We start from the raw sequence: 12,648 nt of genomic DNA on the forward strand, positions 1-12,648 counted from the left end.
ATACTAACTTGGGAAGGCCAAGCATAGCCGGGAATCTTGGTGCCTCACGTCAACTGTAAAACGAGTAACAAATCAGGGATCAAAATGCCTATTTTTAGGTGCCGATCATTTGCATCGTAACTTCCCCTTCCTTTATAATTCCCCTCCTTCTCCCCTCACCAGATCTCTTTGCAAGGCGAAGATGCTGGACGAAAACCTGCCAAGTATGATATCCCAGATCTTTTATGTTTCAAATGTTCCTGGTCCCTTTCGTGAATACGTCATCTGTTTCCCCGAATTCTGCAAACTGACTCCACCTAGCGTTCTTCTTAAAGAATAATTCGCAGACCCCCCAACAAAGCACAATCTATCATCGCCAACATGGAAATGAAGCTGAACCGGCATATACCCTCAAATACCTCGATCCCACTGCTACAACATCACAAAACCGATACGGTGTCGCCCTGTACGATCCCTACGTCCCGGACATCGTCTATGGCGAAGTCGCCGTAAGCCCCGAATGGACACAACCAAGCTTGTCGGCAGATACAATTCGAGCGAATGGCGGTAAACCTCCACCTCCAGAGCCTATCCTCCCTACCGAGTTCTCAATCCAACTCTATAACCCGGACCAACAAATCTTGATCCGTCATCGGCCCAAGACGTGGAACAAACCAGCACGATGGGAGTTCGAGATGCCACAGCGCTCATTCCGAGTTCCATCATCTTCCACACTAGATCGGACGCAGAGTGATCCTGCCGCGGCCGACGTGACTCCAAAATTGCGCTTCAGTTGGCGCAAAGATGGGAAACTGTCCAAGGATCTCTCGTGTTTGCTTCATGGGAAATCTACCACGATCGCAGACACCAAGAATAAAAGTCGGGAGCCGGATATTACCGTCGCCATCTTCCAGAGCCTGAAAGAGTTGACACTCTACGAACCGAATCTATACCGCGTGGAAATGGAGGACTTCAAAGGCTTGGAGGTCGTCTTGTTGCTCGCAGCAGTAGCCATCCGCGACATTTTCTTTGGTCCAGCCAAAGAAGCGTTCCACATCGTTCCGCCGGTGTCCACTGTAACAAACAGCAGACCACAGGCAGCTGTCCCCGGTCGCAAGAGCCCGAAGGCCCAGACCCAGGCAACCGCCGCTATCCCAGCTCGCAAGCCCGAACCAGCACGACCATCAAGCTCGAACCCCCAATCTCCCGCAACGCAGACACGTCGAAAACAGGACGAGCTAGCAGCACAAGAAGAGCGCCGAACCCAAGATCTTCTTGCAGCGGAGCGACGAGAACAAGAAAAAGCGCGACGGCGGAAAGAGGCGGACGTGGAGAGCGAAACGAAGCGTCTACAGATGATTTACGGACAAGAAGAGCAGCAAGTTCGATTGCAGCGTCCCGATCCATCTACTACCTCACGACCAAATCTTCCAGCCCGTCACACCGTGCCTCAGGGGCCATACAGCTCGCATCAGTACTCCCAGTCTCATGCCTATCTGGGTCCTCAACACCCTCCACAACCTCCCCGAAATACTCGTCCACAATCATTTTACCCTCAAAGCCAACCGGCCCCTACTTTCGTCAATAGTCCATATCTTCAGAATCCTGCTCGTCTCGACCCCCGTGCCCAATCTACTGTCAACTTTGGCCCGCCTCGGCCACAGTCTACTGTAGGGCTGTATCAGGTGCCTGCTAGTTCTGGAGCGTTGCTGCCAGGACAGCCACCTAGGCCTCAGATCCAGCCTAAGAAAAGCGGCTTCTTTGGTTTCAGGAGGAACAAGGAGGAGGGTAATCCTCCAAATAAGTTGGATAAAAAGCGGAGTTCTATGTTTTGATCTGACTTTACTTTTGATACCCTGCAACCCTGGCGCTTTCGTTTTCATCTTCTCTTTAGCATTTTCGGGGCATTTTGGCTTGCACCTATTCTCACGTTCATGTCTTATGACTGCATAAAAGCATTTACATTGAACGAAGCAATATATACCTCATGAAATTTAAATCACATTCACATTCAAAGAACTTGATTCCTGGGTGTCAAACATGATGCGATTTGATGAATTATGCTTTGGTAGGCTTTGGTTGGATAAGTCTTGAGCATAGCATCAGCCACCTCAGCCGCGTGCGTGGTTGAAGGACAGGCTATGTAGAATTTGCGTGAACCGTTGAGTTAAACATAACTTTGTAAATCTCTGTTATTGGAAAAACCTCCCCTTTTAGATACCATAGAAACCTTGGAAGCCTCAGAGGGTGACGGCACAGGCACTGAGGACACCACCCTCCTTGATCAAATCAGCAGTTACGTGCGATTGAACCACCCGATCAATTCCCAAAATCATGAGAGCTTCTTTGTTTACAGAGCTTGCATCCTTGGCTGAGAGCTCAACGTTCGAGCCAGTACTTGTCAACTTGGAAGAAACGGATGATACAGTCATGGAATTGATGTTCACACCCTCTCTGCCGAGAATACTGCCTACAACACCAATCTTGCCTGGCGAGTCATAGTTCTCGCAAATGAGGAGGATTCCTTTTGCTTCAAAGGATGCTTCGAAACGTCCCAGCCGCGTGATCAGGGGTTGACCACCCGAGCAAGTCCCCGAGATGATTCGTTGATGCGGTTGAGGTGCCTCCGCAGAGCTGTCGGTTGTGCTAGGAGCTCGTGATGATGTACGAGACGGTGGACGTGCGACAAGCGTGACAAGGGACGAGTATGATGAGTCGTCCTCTGGGTCTCGAGAAATCTGCTCTGACACAAAAATCCCACGCTCACGGGCCACCAGCTCAGCATTGACGATGTTAACATTGAATCCCTCCGCACCAGTAATGGGCTGGAGGAGACCCTTTATCAAGGCGGCAAAGAGCGGCTTGGTATTATTCATGCTGGCTACTTCTCCTCGGTAGATAAGATCGAATGTGTTCCGAGCCATAGATCCTCCAGGCATGGAGGCATAGTGTTGAGTATACAAGCTACCCATTTTCTCAACAAGATAGACAAATGGCTGAAGCTTCTGATACTCTTCAGGCAAAATGAGAGGGGCGTTCACCGCACTTCGTGGCAGCGACCCCTTCAAAATATCGAGGACTTGCTCGCATACGTCCACAGATACATTTTCTTGAGCCTCCACTGTAGATGCACCGAGGTGTGGTGTCGCAATTGCCCTTGGATGTGCAATTAACTTTGCTGCAGTGGACTCGGAATCCGGTGGCTCAGATGTGAAGACATCAATTGCCGCTCCAGCCAAATGGCCAGAGTCCAGGGCCCTGAGCAGGGCGGCTTCATCAATAGTTCCACCCCTTGCAACATTGAGAATACGAGCACCGGTCTTCATCTGTGCTAATTCCGCATCGCTTATCATTCCCCGTGTTGAGGCAATGAGGGGAGTATGAATTGTCAAGAAATCTGCAGATGCCAGAAGCTCCGGCAACGACGAGATCAAGATAGCCGAGACTGCTGCAGCTGCTGCAGGGGGCGCATATGGATCCAGAGCGTGGACAGTCATACCAAGACCCTTCGCAATTCGAGCCACGGTCAATCCTACTGCGGAGAAAGTCAGATATAGTGTGCGAACTGAAGCAAGTGCGGAAACACCTACCTTTTCCTAGACCGATGATTCCCAAGGTCTTTCCCTTTACTTCCACTCCAACGAATTTACTACGCTCCCATTTCCCACCCTTGAGGCTGGCGCATCCTTCAATCGTTTAGCTGCTTGCAAGACTGCAGCAGTAACCTTGGTCTCCGAACGGACGAGAAGAGCCTCGTAGTTGGAAATTATCTCGAGTAGTTGTTCCGCGGACAACCCTTTGCGCTCATCGACTTCCAAGGAGCTGCGTAGTAAAGCTAGGCCATCTGGTGAAAGCTTCTCGGGTACGAGGACCTTGGGAAGAGCTTTAAACAGGGGCATGGTGTAAGATAGATAGGATCCCAATTAAGTGAATCCCCGAGAAAAGCAAGAACATGTTTAACATTGGAATGGAAGGAACAGCTTTGGTGTTCTTTTACGGCAGGCGTGACCATGTACATCATCCAAGCTACACGGAACGCGGGGTAACAACATCATCCACTGATTGGATACAAAATACGAAGGTTTCTTTGTTTCTCAACTTGTACTTAATCTCCCATATAAAGTGGGACGCAACGGCAATCCTTGGCAACTTTCTCCACTAAGCAATGCGGTAATCCACCCATTAGCCATGGCTCCTGTTTTTCTTCCTCTAATCAACTCATTTGAAGACGACCTCTGTTGCCAAATACATAGCCACTGATTGCAATGCGACCTCCAAGCAACCATGCTGATTGATTGAGTTCCTTACACCCGACCATGGTGGGTGTACCACATAGTACAGGCTGTGCTCTCTGTCGTGAAAGACACATCAAGGTGAGAAGCGTCATTTTTTGATTAGTCCCTTCAATGTGACACTCCCACTGAGACCCCCTGATTCAATGCTAGTGCGATGAGGCAGTCCCCGGATGCACTCAGTGCCAGCGATATGGCCGTACCTGTCCAGGATACCGACGTACCTTTCGATTCCAAGACGAAGGCCCGAGTCTCGCGCGTAGAAATCGCTCTCTCCCTCGCAGACGAGGTCGTGGACAGAATGCGACCCCGATCACACCGACTCCCGCTGCACCTGCACCTGCATCTCCACCTGCACGGCAGATCGAGACGCTCGGGCCCATACAACCGCCGGAAGAAGAAGGTGCCGGAGTCGCGCCGGTGTTGCGCGATAACGCGATTGCGTTAATGCGCCGTCATTCGGCGACAATTTCGCTGGATGAAAATGTCTCACCGTCGCTGGTGCGTAAGACGTTCAAAGCGGCGCAGCCACAACTGTTCCTGGATTTTATCAGTGCATCGTTCCCCACCTTGTACTTTCATAATCAGTTCCGAGCGGGCAGGGGCCCGGGCTTTGCGGAGCATATTATCATGAATTTTGGTCAAGATGCGTATTTGGATACTGCAATTTGCTGTTTGAGCTCGGTTTATTTGGCTCATCTCACGCAAGACCCTCTTCTTTTTCGTACTAGTCGACGGATGTATGGGATTTCGCTGGGTGAGACCGTTCGTGCGCTTTCAATTGGTGGTCAGGCCACGTCTGATAATATGCTCTGTACTGCTATGATGCTGAGCGTCTATGAGATGTATGCCCAAACAAGCCCTGATGCCTGGGTTGTGCACTCGGATGCAGTGAGAAGGGTCATGATGAATCGCGGTGCCAGTCAACACAAAACGGGGGTTGGAAGATCGTGCTATATTGCCTTTCGAGGCTTTCATGTTGCTACCGCCATCTTTCTGGGGAAACCTTGTTTTCTTGACCAGGAGGAGTGGCAGGACTATGCTGCTGAAGTCATGGCGGAGGATTCCCAGAAGCCGGGGGAGTGGGCAGCTTATGCCGACATATCTGACAAAGCTTTCATGGAGATAGCCAAATGCCCACGATATATTAGCGAAGCCAAAGACCTTCTCTGCAGCACAGGGTCAGTTCAAGCCGTTGAAAATCTAATGCAGCGTATTAGAGATACTTCTCGACGACTGCATATCTTTATCTCTGAGCTGCGCGCCTGCATCAGTGCCCATGGCCAGCGCCAGCAAGGGATTATTCGACGTCCAGGTACCTTTGTCGGTCCCGTCCCCGAGATATTTCCAGAAACCGGCCCGTCACTGCTTCTCCGAGGAGCAGAAAACATAAAAGGCACTCTTTGTCAGCTGCGTAGCCGTCTGGAAGACAAGCTACGTTGTCGGGTCGTTGAAAACCTCTCGCCTCGGTCAGGGACGGGCACGCTGAGCGATGGTAGTGTAGACACATCATCGCCACCGGTCAGTCCTGATGCGTTGACGGTGCCTTTCCGGATCTATTCTGATATTGGTCGTGGTCCATCTCAAACCTCGGATCGGAATGACCCTCGTGCGGTGATTTGGTTAGATCGCGTTGCTTCGTCGATGGGCGTTCTAGGGGCGGAACTCATTTCGGAAAATGCGGGTCCTGTGGAATGCGCTGAGGAAAGCGCACAGGAGACATTGATACCCAGCTGATTTGGCGATAAAGAGATTTCGGCAGGTGAGAGGAGTTGTGTAATCTGTCTGTATATACAAGCTTTGTGAAACCCAAGGTTATTTTCGGCGTCATTCATTGTGATTTTTACATATATTTACAATCCCACTAAATCACTGAACACCAACATCGATCTTTTCCCGAACAGAAAAGCATTCTAGTAGTCCATAGACTCCTCCAATAGGCGCCTCAGCTCGCTTTTCTCAGCTTGGAGCTCCTCACTCAAATTCGGCGCCAACATCAACACACGCCTCTGCGGAAGGGTCCCCTCAACTAAGCCATCAATATCCGAGGACTTGAATCCCAGATCTTTCAAACCACGCGGTTGGTCACCCAACTTAAGCAAAAAATCGGCAATAGCAGCACCTAGCACCTCGCCTGCACTCTCACGCTTCACATTCGAGATATCCACACCGAAAGCCTCAGCAGCAGCCAAGTGACGGTCTGGATTCGATGCAGCCGTGAAACGGAAAACAGCAGGCGCTGTAACTGCGACGGACACACCGTGAGGAATAATGGGATGATCGACCTCATAGCCACTGTGTTTATAGCCAGGATTCTGGCTGGAGATGGGGTAGCTCATGCCGTGGCACAGGTGAACACCTGCATTTCCAAATCCGACACCGGCCAGAGTGGCCGCGAGAAGCATATTGGACTGCGCCTCGTGGTCATCGGGATCTCTCACTGCACGGGGGAGGTACTTGACCGTGCTGCGCAGAGCTTGCAGGGAGAAGATATCGGAGATCGGATTTGCGCCTTGGTAGGCAGGACGGTTGATGGGATTTGTGGGGCGTGGGGTACGTTCGTTGTATGGGATTGCGGTCCATGATTCGAGTGAGTGGCAGAGCACGTCGAGGCCGGATGCAGCGTGGACGGCTGATGGCATAGTGCGAGTGTTGAGGGGATCGCAGATTCCAAGTGTAGGCTTGAGGGCGCGGTGCGCAATGCCTGTTTTGGCTTTCTTCTCGACTAGATCGAAGATGGCTGTTCCGGTTGTCTCGGAGCCTGTACCTGCGGTTGTGGGTACGGCTACTAGGGGGAGTAGTGGCTTGGTGACTGGGAGGCCTTTGCCCAGTGGCGCGTTGACAAAGTCCAGGAAGTCGGCTTCCGGGAAAACTGTATAGAGATTCATGAGTTTAGCGGTGTCAATGACAGATCCACCACCGACAGCCAGAAACGCATCGGGCTTATACGGCTTCGCAAATGCAATAGCCTCTCGAATACTATGGAGTCACTTCAATTAGCCATCATTTTCAATCCTCCAAGTCAAGATCAACCTACGAGCTGTCCTTAGGCTCCGTCCGGACCTTGTCAAAGATGGTAAATTGAATACCCTCTCGTTCGAGTCCCTCAACGGCCTGTTTCATGGCATTCAGCTTGGCCACATTGGAATCAGTCACAATGCAAACACGCTTGGCGCCCATATTTGCGAAATCCATGCCGACTTCCTTGGTGGAGCCAGGTCCGAACCGAATGCTAGATGCTGCCATTTCAAAGGCATATTCCTTCTCACGCGAGGGATCAACAGGGGTCGCTAAGTGTCGGCGGACATTGTTCAACATTGAAGGAGTCTTATGATGATGGTGGTGATTGGAATTGGAGTGACAAGGGCAGTTCGGTGGATGGGTGTACTGCACCGTACGCAGTAGATTCAGCGCGCGGTTGGCGGCCGATGGGGCCACTCGGATTGCGGGCGAGACCATTTTTCAGTATGTATATGTGTATACTCAATGGGAGAATCTTATAGAGATGAATTTGGGGTCAAATGAAGATGAAGGGAGTTTCGAAGGGTTGGGAATGTGCGAGTTGGAGAAGTGGGAGAAATGCGGGGGATTACAAGTCGGCCTTCTGACCGAGGTTAAACATCAACATTATAAGAAGTTTCAGATTCCGACTATTTATCTGCGTGTTCAGTATTAAGATCATCATATTATCTCGGTTTATACGAAATTCCTTAAATTGCACCAATAACCAATAGCGCCTTGGTTGTTCTCGTCTCGCCCAACAGTAACAGCCGAGGTATTTGGGTGATTGACATCAGCCCCACTCTGTACATTGGAACGCTTGTGCTGCCCCCAATTTGGAGATCTCGGAGAGTACAGCAAATATTCAACATTGCATTAGTATTCAATATTTGTGTCCCGTTCAATCGTAAACTTTCATCTGCTTGCACCCCGGCCTCATTTAAATCTTCATTTCAAATTTGTGAACCAAGACATGATCCTTCTACACAACGTCAAAATCAAATCATTCACGGCACTGTGCACACGAACACCACTACTAGGAGGTGGTTGTCCATTATTCCAGGATATCGATGGCTCTGATGGCTGCAAAGAAACATGGTAACCCTTGAATGGGTCGCCATAGAGATCAAACAGATCGTACCACACCTTACCATCACCAGACAAGTTGTACGCGAATATAGCCAGTGGTGCATTTCTTGACAGTCCATCTCAAACAGTGGTGATCTTTATTGCAATCCCGCCCCTCTTTGGGTCATGGCGAAACGCCTCGACATAGCGCCCATTCGGTGCTGTCGTCACTGCGGGACCAATGGTGCCTCCAACGGACCAAAGGTATATGGGGAAGTGGCAGTGGTTGTTCACTATGGCACGGCCGACTATTCCAGCTGTATAAGCTGGGCTTGATGTTTCGAAAGGCACAAATGATTCGGTAAACGGGATTATTAAGACATCTCTGCATTGTCTTTCTTTATCTTGGTGTCTCGGAGAGAGGCTGCCAACGTAGAAAGGGATAGTATCTGGAAGGTTTTTGAGAGCTTCATGATGATGGAGATGAAAGTTGCGGCGATGATTTTAAGACTGAACCTGATGCTAACATTGAAGGGATCTCGAGATTAACGTCAGCTTTATAGCCCGGTATTCCATCACGCGGATGTTTGCTCGGTTCATATCGCATCATGGGGGGACGCAACATTCTGTGGTCTTGTTTGTATTGTCTGTTCTACGGATTTCCGGTAAATGGAAGTCGGCATCACATATCACCCTCATGAAGCACAATGAAGAGGTGCTCAAGTCACACAATGTCACAATAAAATAAAATATCACGATCGATTAATAGCAAACACCTGTGAACGACAACATGGAACAAGTGTCATTGTTTGTAGTATACCTTACAATGTTACTCTGGCTTTGCGATCAATCGCTTTTCCCAGTCAAATACCCGGGGATGACTGAAAACGTGGTCCATGGAATATGTAAGAGTGTTCAATTGACTTGAAATGACTCAAATCCCGATTCACTTTGACGTGCCACCAATGAGCCCTATGGTGCATTTGGGCAAGCAAATCGTGGAGTCACCCTGACTTACATCTTGGAAGGGCGAATTAAGTGAAGGTAGCAATGATTATCGGGGTAGGTACACATCGCTCTGCAATGTTTCAGTATACAGCCCTGACAATCCCAGAGATGGGGTTTTCCCACTTTCTATAAGCATTTTTCAGAGAGAAATAATTACCCGCGGAGACGAGATCACTTTCCTAGAATAATATGTACAAAAAAGGAATCGGACTATCTTTGAATGTTCAACTTGCATTCAAACATCATGTTCGCCTGTTAGATGTAACCCGAAAAACATAGCGGGGAAAGTATGTTCATTGAAGCGGAAAGGGCTCAACAAGAAGTCAAAAAGTGGCCCTACTAAGAAAGCGAGAGTGGCCTAGAAGGAGACAATATCCGAGGTACCGAGAACATTACTGCCTTGAAGAGCGACCACCTGGATGTAGTTGGTTGTCAGGTTGGCCACATCAACGGTAGTCTCAAAGCCCTTCCGCTTAGCAGTGCTGATCTGCTGGTTGTTGGTCGAGTTCTCGGAAGAAGCCGAGTAGACGGCCCAGGAATCGTAATCGGTTGCACCATTCCAGCTCATATAGACAGTAGCACCAGTGGAAGAGGTACGGGTGACATTCAGTGAAGGCTTCCAGAAGGGCACAGCACTCCACTCGAAGCGGTAGCCACGGTAAGAGGCAACATCATTGTCCGGACCGAATGCGCCACTAAATACGACACTTCCAGCCCCGTCGTATTCCTTGACCTTGGAGATAGAGCCATAGCCCATGAAGACGTGTCCATCTGTCTCATTGAGAACCTGATAGCTGCCCTGGCTAATGGAGTGAATGGGGTCACTGGAGTCATCCAGTGAGCGGAGGCCAGTAACAGTCTTATTGGTGAGATCAATAACCAGACTAACACCAGTTGTGGGGCCTTCGCTGTCGGTCGGGTTATTAGCATTGTTGAACAGGCTCAGAACCATACCCTCATCTGTCTCGTTCCAAACACGGATGTCATGCTGCCAGGAGAAGTTCGCGTGGCCCACTTGGGTGAAGTCAGCACCATTTTTGCCGCTAACCTGCCACATCACAGAACCGTTCTCGGCGATATAGTAGCCAGACCACATATGACGAAGAGAGATCAGGTGACCATTGTTAGTGGGGGTGATGGCGTTGATGTGATAGGCATCGTATGGGTTCTTTTGGGTACCAGCAGTGCTATCCAGCTTCTGGTGAGAGGAGGTCAAAGGAATATCATCTTCATGATCAAGTGCGCTCCAAGAGTTGACGATTTCGTTGGTGGCAATATCTATCTCGTAGAAAAGACTATCCAGCATCCACTCCGATGATGAGCCACCAATCGAAGTCAGGTTATGTTGAGTGACATTATACGCGGTGACCAGAAGCGTATTGTTTGGGGTGATGTTACTTTCATGCAGGTCGATATACGAGGTCTTGGTCGAGTTGTCTGGAGTGACGAATTTTCCAGTCAAAGTGACGGTATGGATTTCTCGGTAGGTACTGTCGAAAATATGGACAGTGCCGTATCCGAAGCCGATACTCATAATGTCGCCAGCCCAGAAAGTGATCACATCAGAACCGTTCAGCTTCTGGACCATGAAATTGGAGGTAATCTCTTCCGGGCCTTCATAGACCAGATTACCCGCATTGTCGTAAATTAGTGCTGCCTGACCAGCAGGTTGCACAGCTCCATTAGTACTGAGAAAAATCAATCCCGGATCAGTTGGCCCGGTTTGGTTGATCAGGAGCTTGGGAGGCTGAAAATCAATCGACTTGTAGGTCGAATACGGCCAGGCTGCAGCAGTGACTGATAACAGCAGTGCACTGCTGGCGGTATACCACCAGGGTGCCATTTCTTTCAGATCAAGAAGTGAAAAGCTAACTTAAGAATGGTGCAGTCCAAAAAAGATAGCTGGAGGTCGACGAGAGTGAGTGCAAGACGTGCTTGTCCGAAGAAAGGGCAGACGTCTCTGGTTTTGAGGATATTAAAACCGACCGGTATCCATGAAACCTGTGTCCTAATGATCATTGCCTTAGTATCGGGAATTAGTGACGATTATTTTATTGAGCATCAGCCCAACCAGAACAAGCAGATCAAGTGACCCTCTGTTCGGATGTCCGTTCCATGGGATGGAAACCCCCCGAAGGTTTGGATAGACAATCTTGGCTACCGTCATTGGGTAAGGCGGGGCACATTCCGAGGTCTCCATATATCTGAAGTATGGGATGTGGCGTCGTGAAATGTTATCCGATCGAAACAGTCAAAGTTTATCTCACGTATCTCACTCTGGGTCTGGGTCTGGGTCGCCGATCCGCCGGTAGCCAGGAATTGCCATTGGCTGTGAGAGAGGTTGCAACCCGATTGAGCCCGCATTGAGATCAAGTAAAAAGGTTAAAGATCCGGGACCAGCCGATCCTTCAGCGTTTTGTATAATATCCATTTTGGCTAGTGGCAGTGCCGAAGACCCTTTTCCGCCAAAAGCAGGCTGTGCCGTTTTGCCAGAGAGTAGAGCAAGTTAAAGCATTGAGACTGGCTGATCTTTGAAAGCCAAACTCTGGCACATTTCTCATGGGGTAAGAATAAACGTTGACCCTTTTCAATTATGTTCGATAATCTTATCCCTATGTGAGGTCGCCTTAGGGATGAACCAATTTAGAACAGCCCGTGAGTCCGTAATTCCTCTAGTTATTTGGCCTTCTACCAAGCATTTACTCGATTTTCTCTTGCCATAGCTAGTTACAAATAACCACAATTTTGAATTCGCTTAACTACCTGGTACCATCCGAAAGCTTGGTTTACGCCTTGGAAGATTAAGCCAAAATATAGTGCAATCTCAAAGAAATACTTGCGCATGACCTGGAGTCATTTCAAAAGCTTCCACTGATAGCGGTCTTGAACCATCTTATGTGTGAATTATGTGATTTGCGATCATCGGTACCTGATACCAAATTGAATCTGTGAACATTTCTATCAGGCTGTGCCTTTCACAATCCTTGGTTTCTAGAGGCAATATATCGAAATCGACTCCTCAATCTCGCGGATATATTCCGACTGTGGTGGATCTCCCATTTGGCTTTGTGATAAGATACTTTTCACCTTAAAAATGTATCATAGCCAAAAAGTAGGCACTATGGTAAGTACATGCGCAAATAAACAGAGCTACACGTCAGGTAATATGGTATACCATTTGGACCTCGATTTGACATAGAAACATATTGAATCAGGTGTTGGCTCGAACGTTTGAAGATCTAAGCAGCATTGTTTGCTATAGCTTGATACTGAGCATGATGAATATGTTAAAGAATGACGC

At 49.1% G+C, this 12,648-nt stretch overlaps 5 protein-coding genes across 5 annotated transcripts; 2 read left to right on the plus strand and 3 right to left on the minus strand.

Moving 5' to 3' along the window:
- Positions 1-181: 181 nt before the first annotated feature.
- Positions 182-1,814, plus strand: N7520_006377 (uncharacterized protein; the record flags this gene model as incomplete). Its single annotated transcript, XM_057140311.1, has 2 exons — positions 182-203; positions 301-1,814. The coding sequence occupies 2 exons, from the start codon at positions 182-184 to the stop codon at positions 1,812-1,814; spliced, it is 1,536 nt and encodes a 511-aa protein (XP_056994317.1).
- A 405-nt stretch (positions 1,815-2,219) lies between these two features.
- Positions 2,220-3,878, minus strand: N7520_006378 (uncharacterized protein; the record flags this gene model as incomplete). Its single annotated transcript, XM_057140312.1, has 2 exons — positions 2,220-3,575; positions 3,630-3,878. 2 exons carry the CDS (start codon positions 3,876-3,878, stop codon positions 2,220-2,222), a joined length of 1,605 nt encoding a protein of 534 aa, XP_056994318.1.
- Positions 3,879-4,295: 417 nt separating this feature from the next.
- Positions 4,296-6,008, plus strand: N7520_006379 (Zn(II)2Cys6 transcription factor domain-containing protein; the record flags this gene model as incomplete). Its single annotated transcript, XM_057140313.1, has 2 exons — positions 4,296-4,352; positions 4,425-6,008. 2 exons carry the CDS (start codon positions 4,296-4,298, stop codon positions 6,006-6,008), a joined length of 1,641 nt encoding a protein of 546 aa, XP_056994319.1.
- A 176-nt stretch (positions 6,009-6,184) lies between these two features.
- Positions 6,185-7,730, minus strand: N7520_006380 (hydroxyacid-oxoacid transhydrogenase; the record flags this gene model as incomplete). Its single annotated transcript, XM_057140314.1, has 2 exons — positions 6,185-7,250; positions 7,309-7,730. The coding sequence occupies 2 exons, from the start codon at positions 7,728-7,730 to the stop codon at positions 6,185-6,187; spliced, it is 1,488 nt and encodes a 495-aa protein (XP_056994320.1).
- Positions 7,731-9,705: 1,975 nt separating this feature from the next.
- On the minus strand, positions 9,706-11,190 carry N7520_006381 (arylsulfotransferase family protein; the record flags this gene model as incomplete). The annotated part of the gene is made up of 1 exon (XM_057140315.1): positions 9,706-11,190. One exon carries the CDS (start codon positions 11,188-11,190, stop codon positions 9,706-9,708), a length of 1,485 nt encoding a protein of 494 aa, XP_056994321.1.
- Between the last annotated feature and the right edge of the window lie 1,458 nt (positions 11,191-12,648).

The sequence above is a fragment of the Penicillium odoratum genome (genome assembly GCF_028828045.1).
Source record: "Penicillium odoratum strain IBT 22623 chromosome Unknown utg000005l_segment0_segment0, whole genome shotgun sequence".
In the NCBI taxonomy this organism is placed as follows: domain Eukaryota; kingdom Fungi; phylum Ascomycota; class Eurotiomycetes; order Eurotiales; family Aspergillaceae; genus Penicillium; species Penicillium odoratum.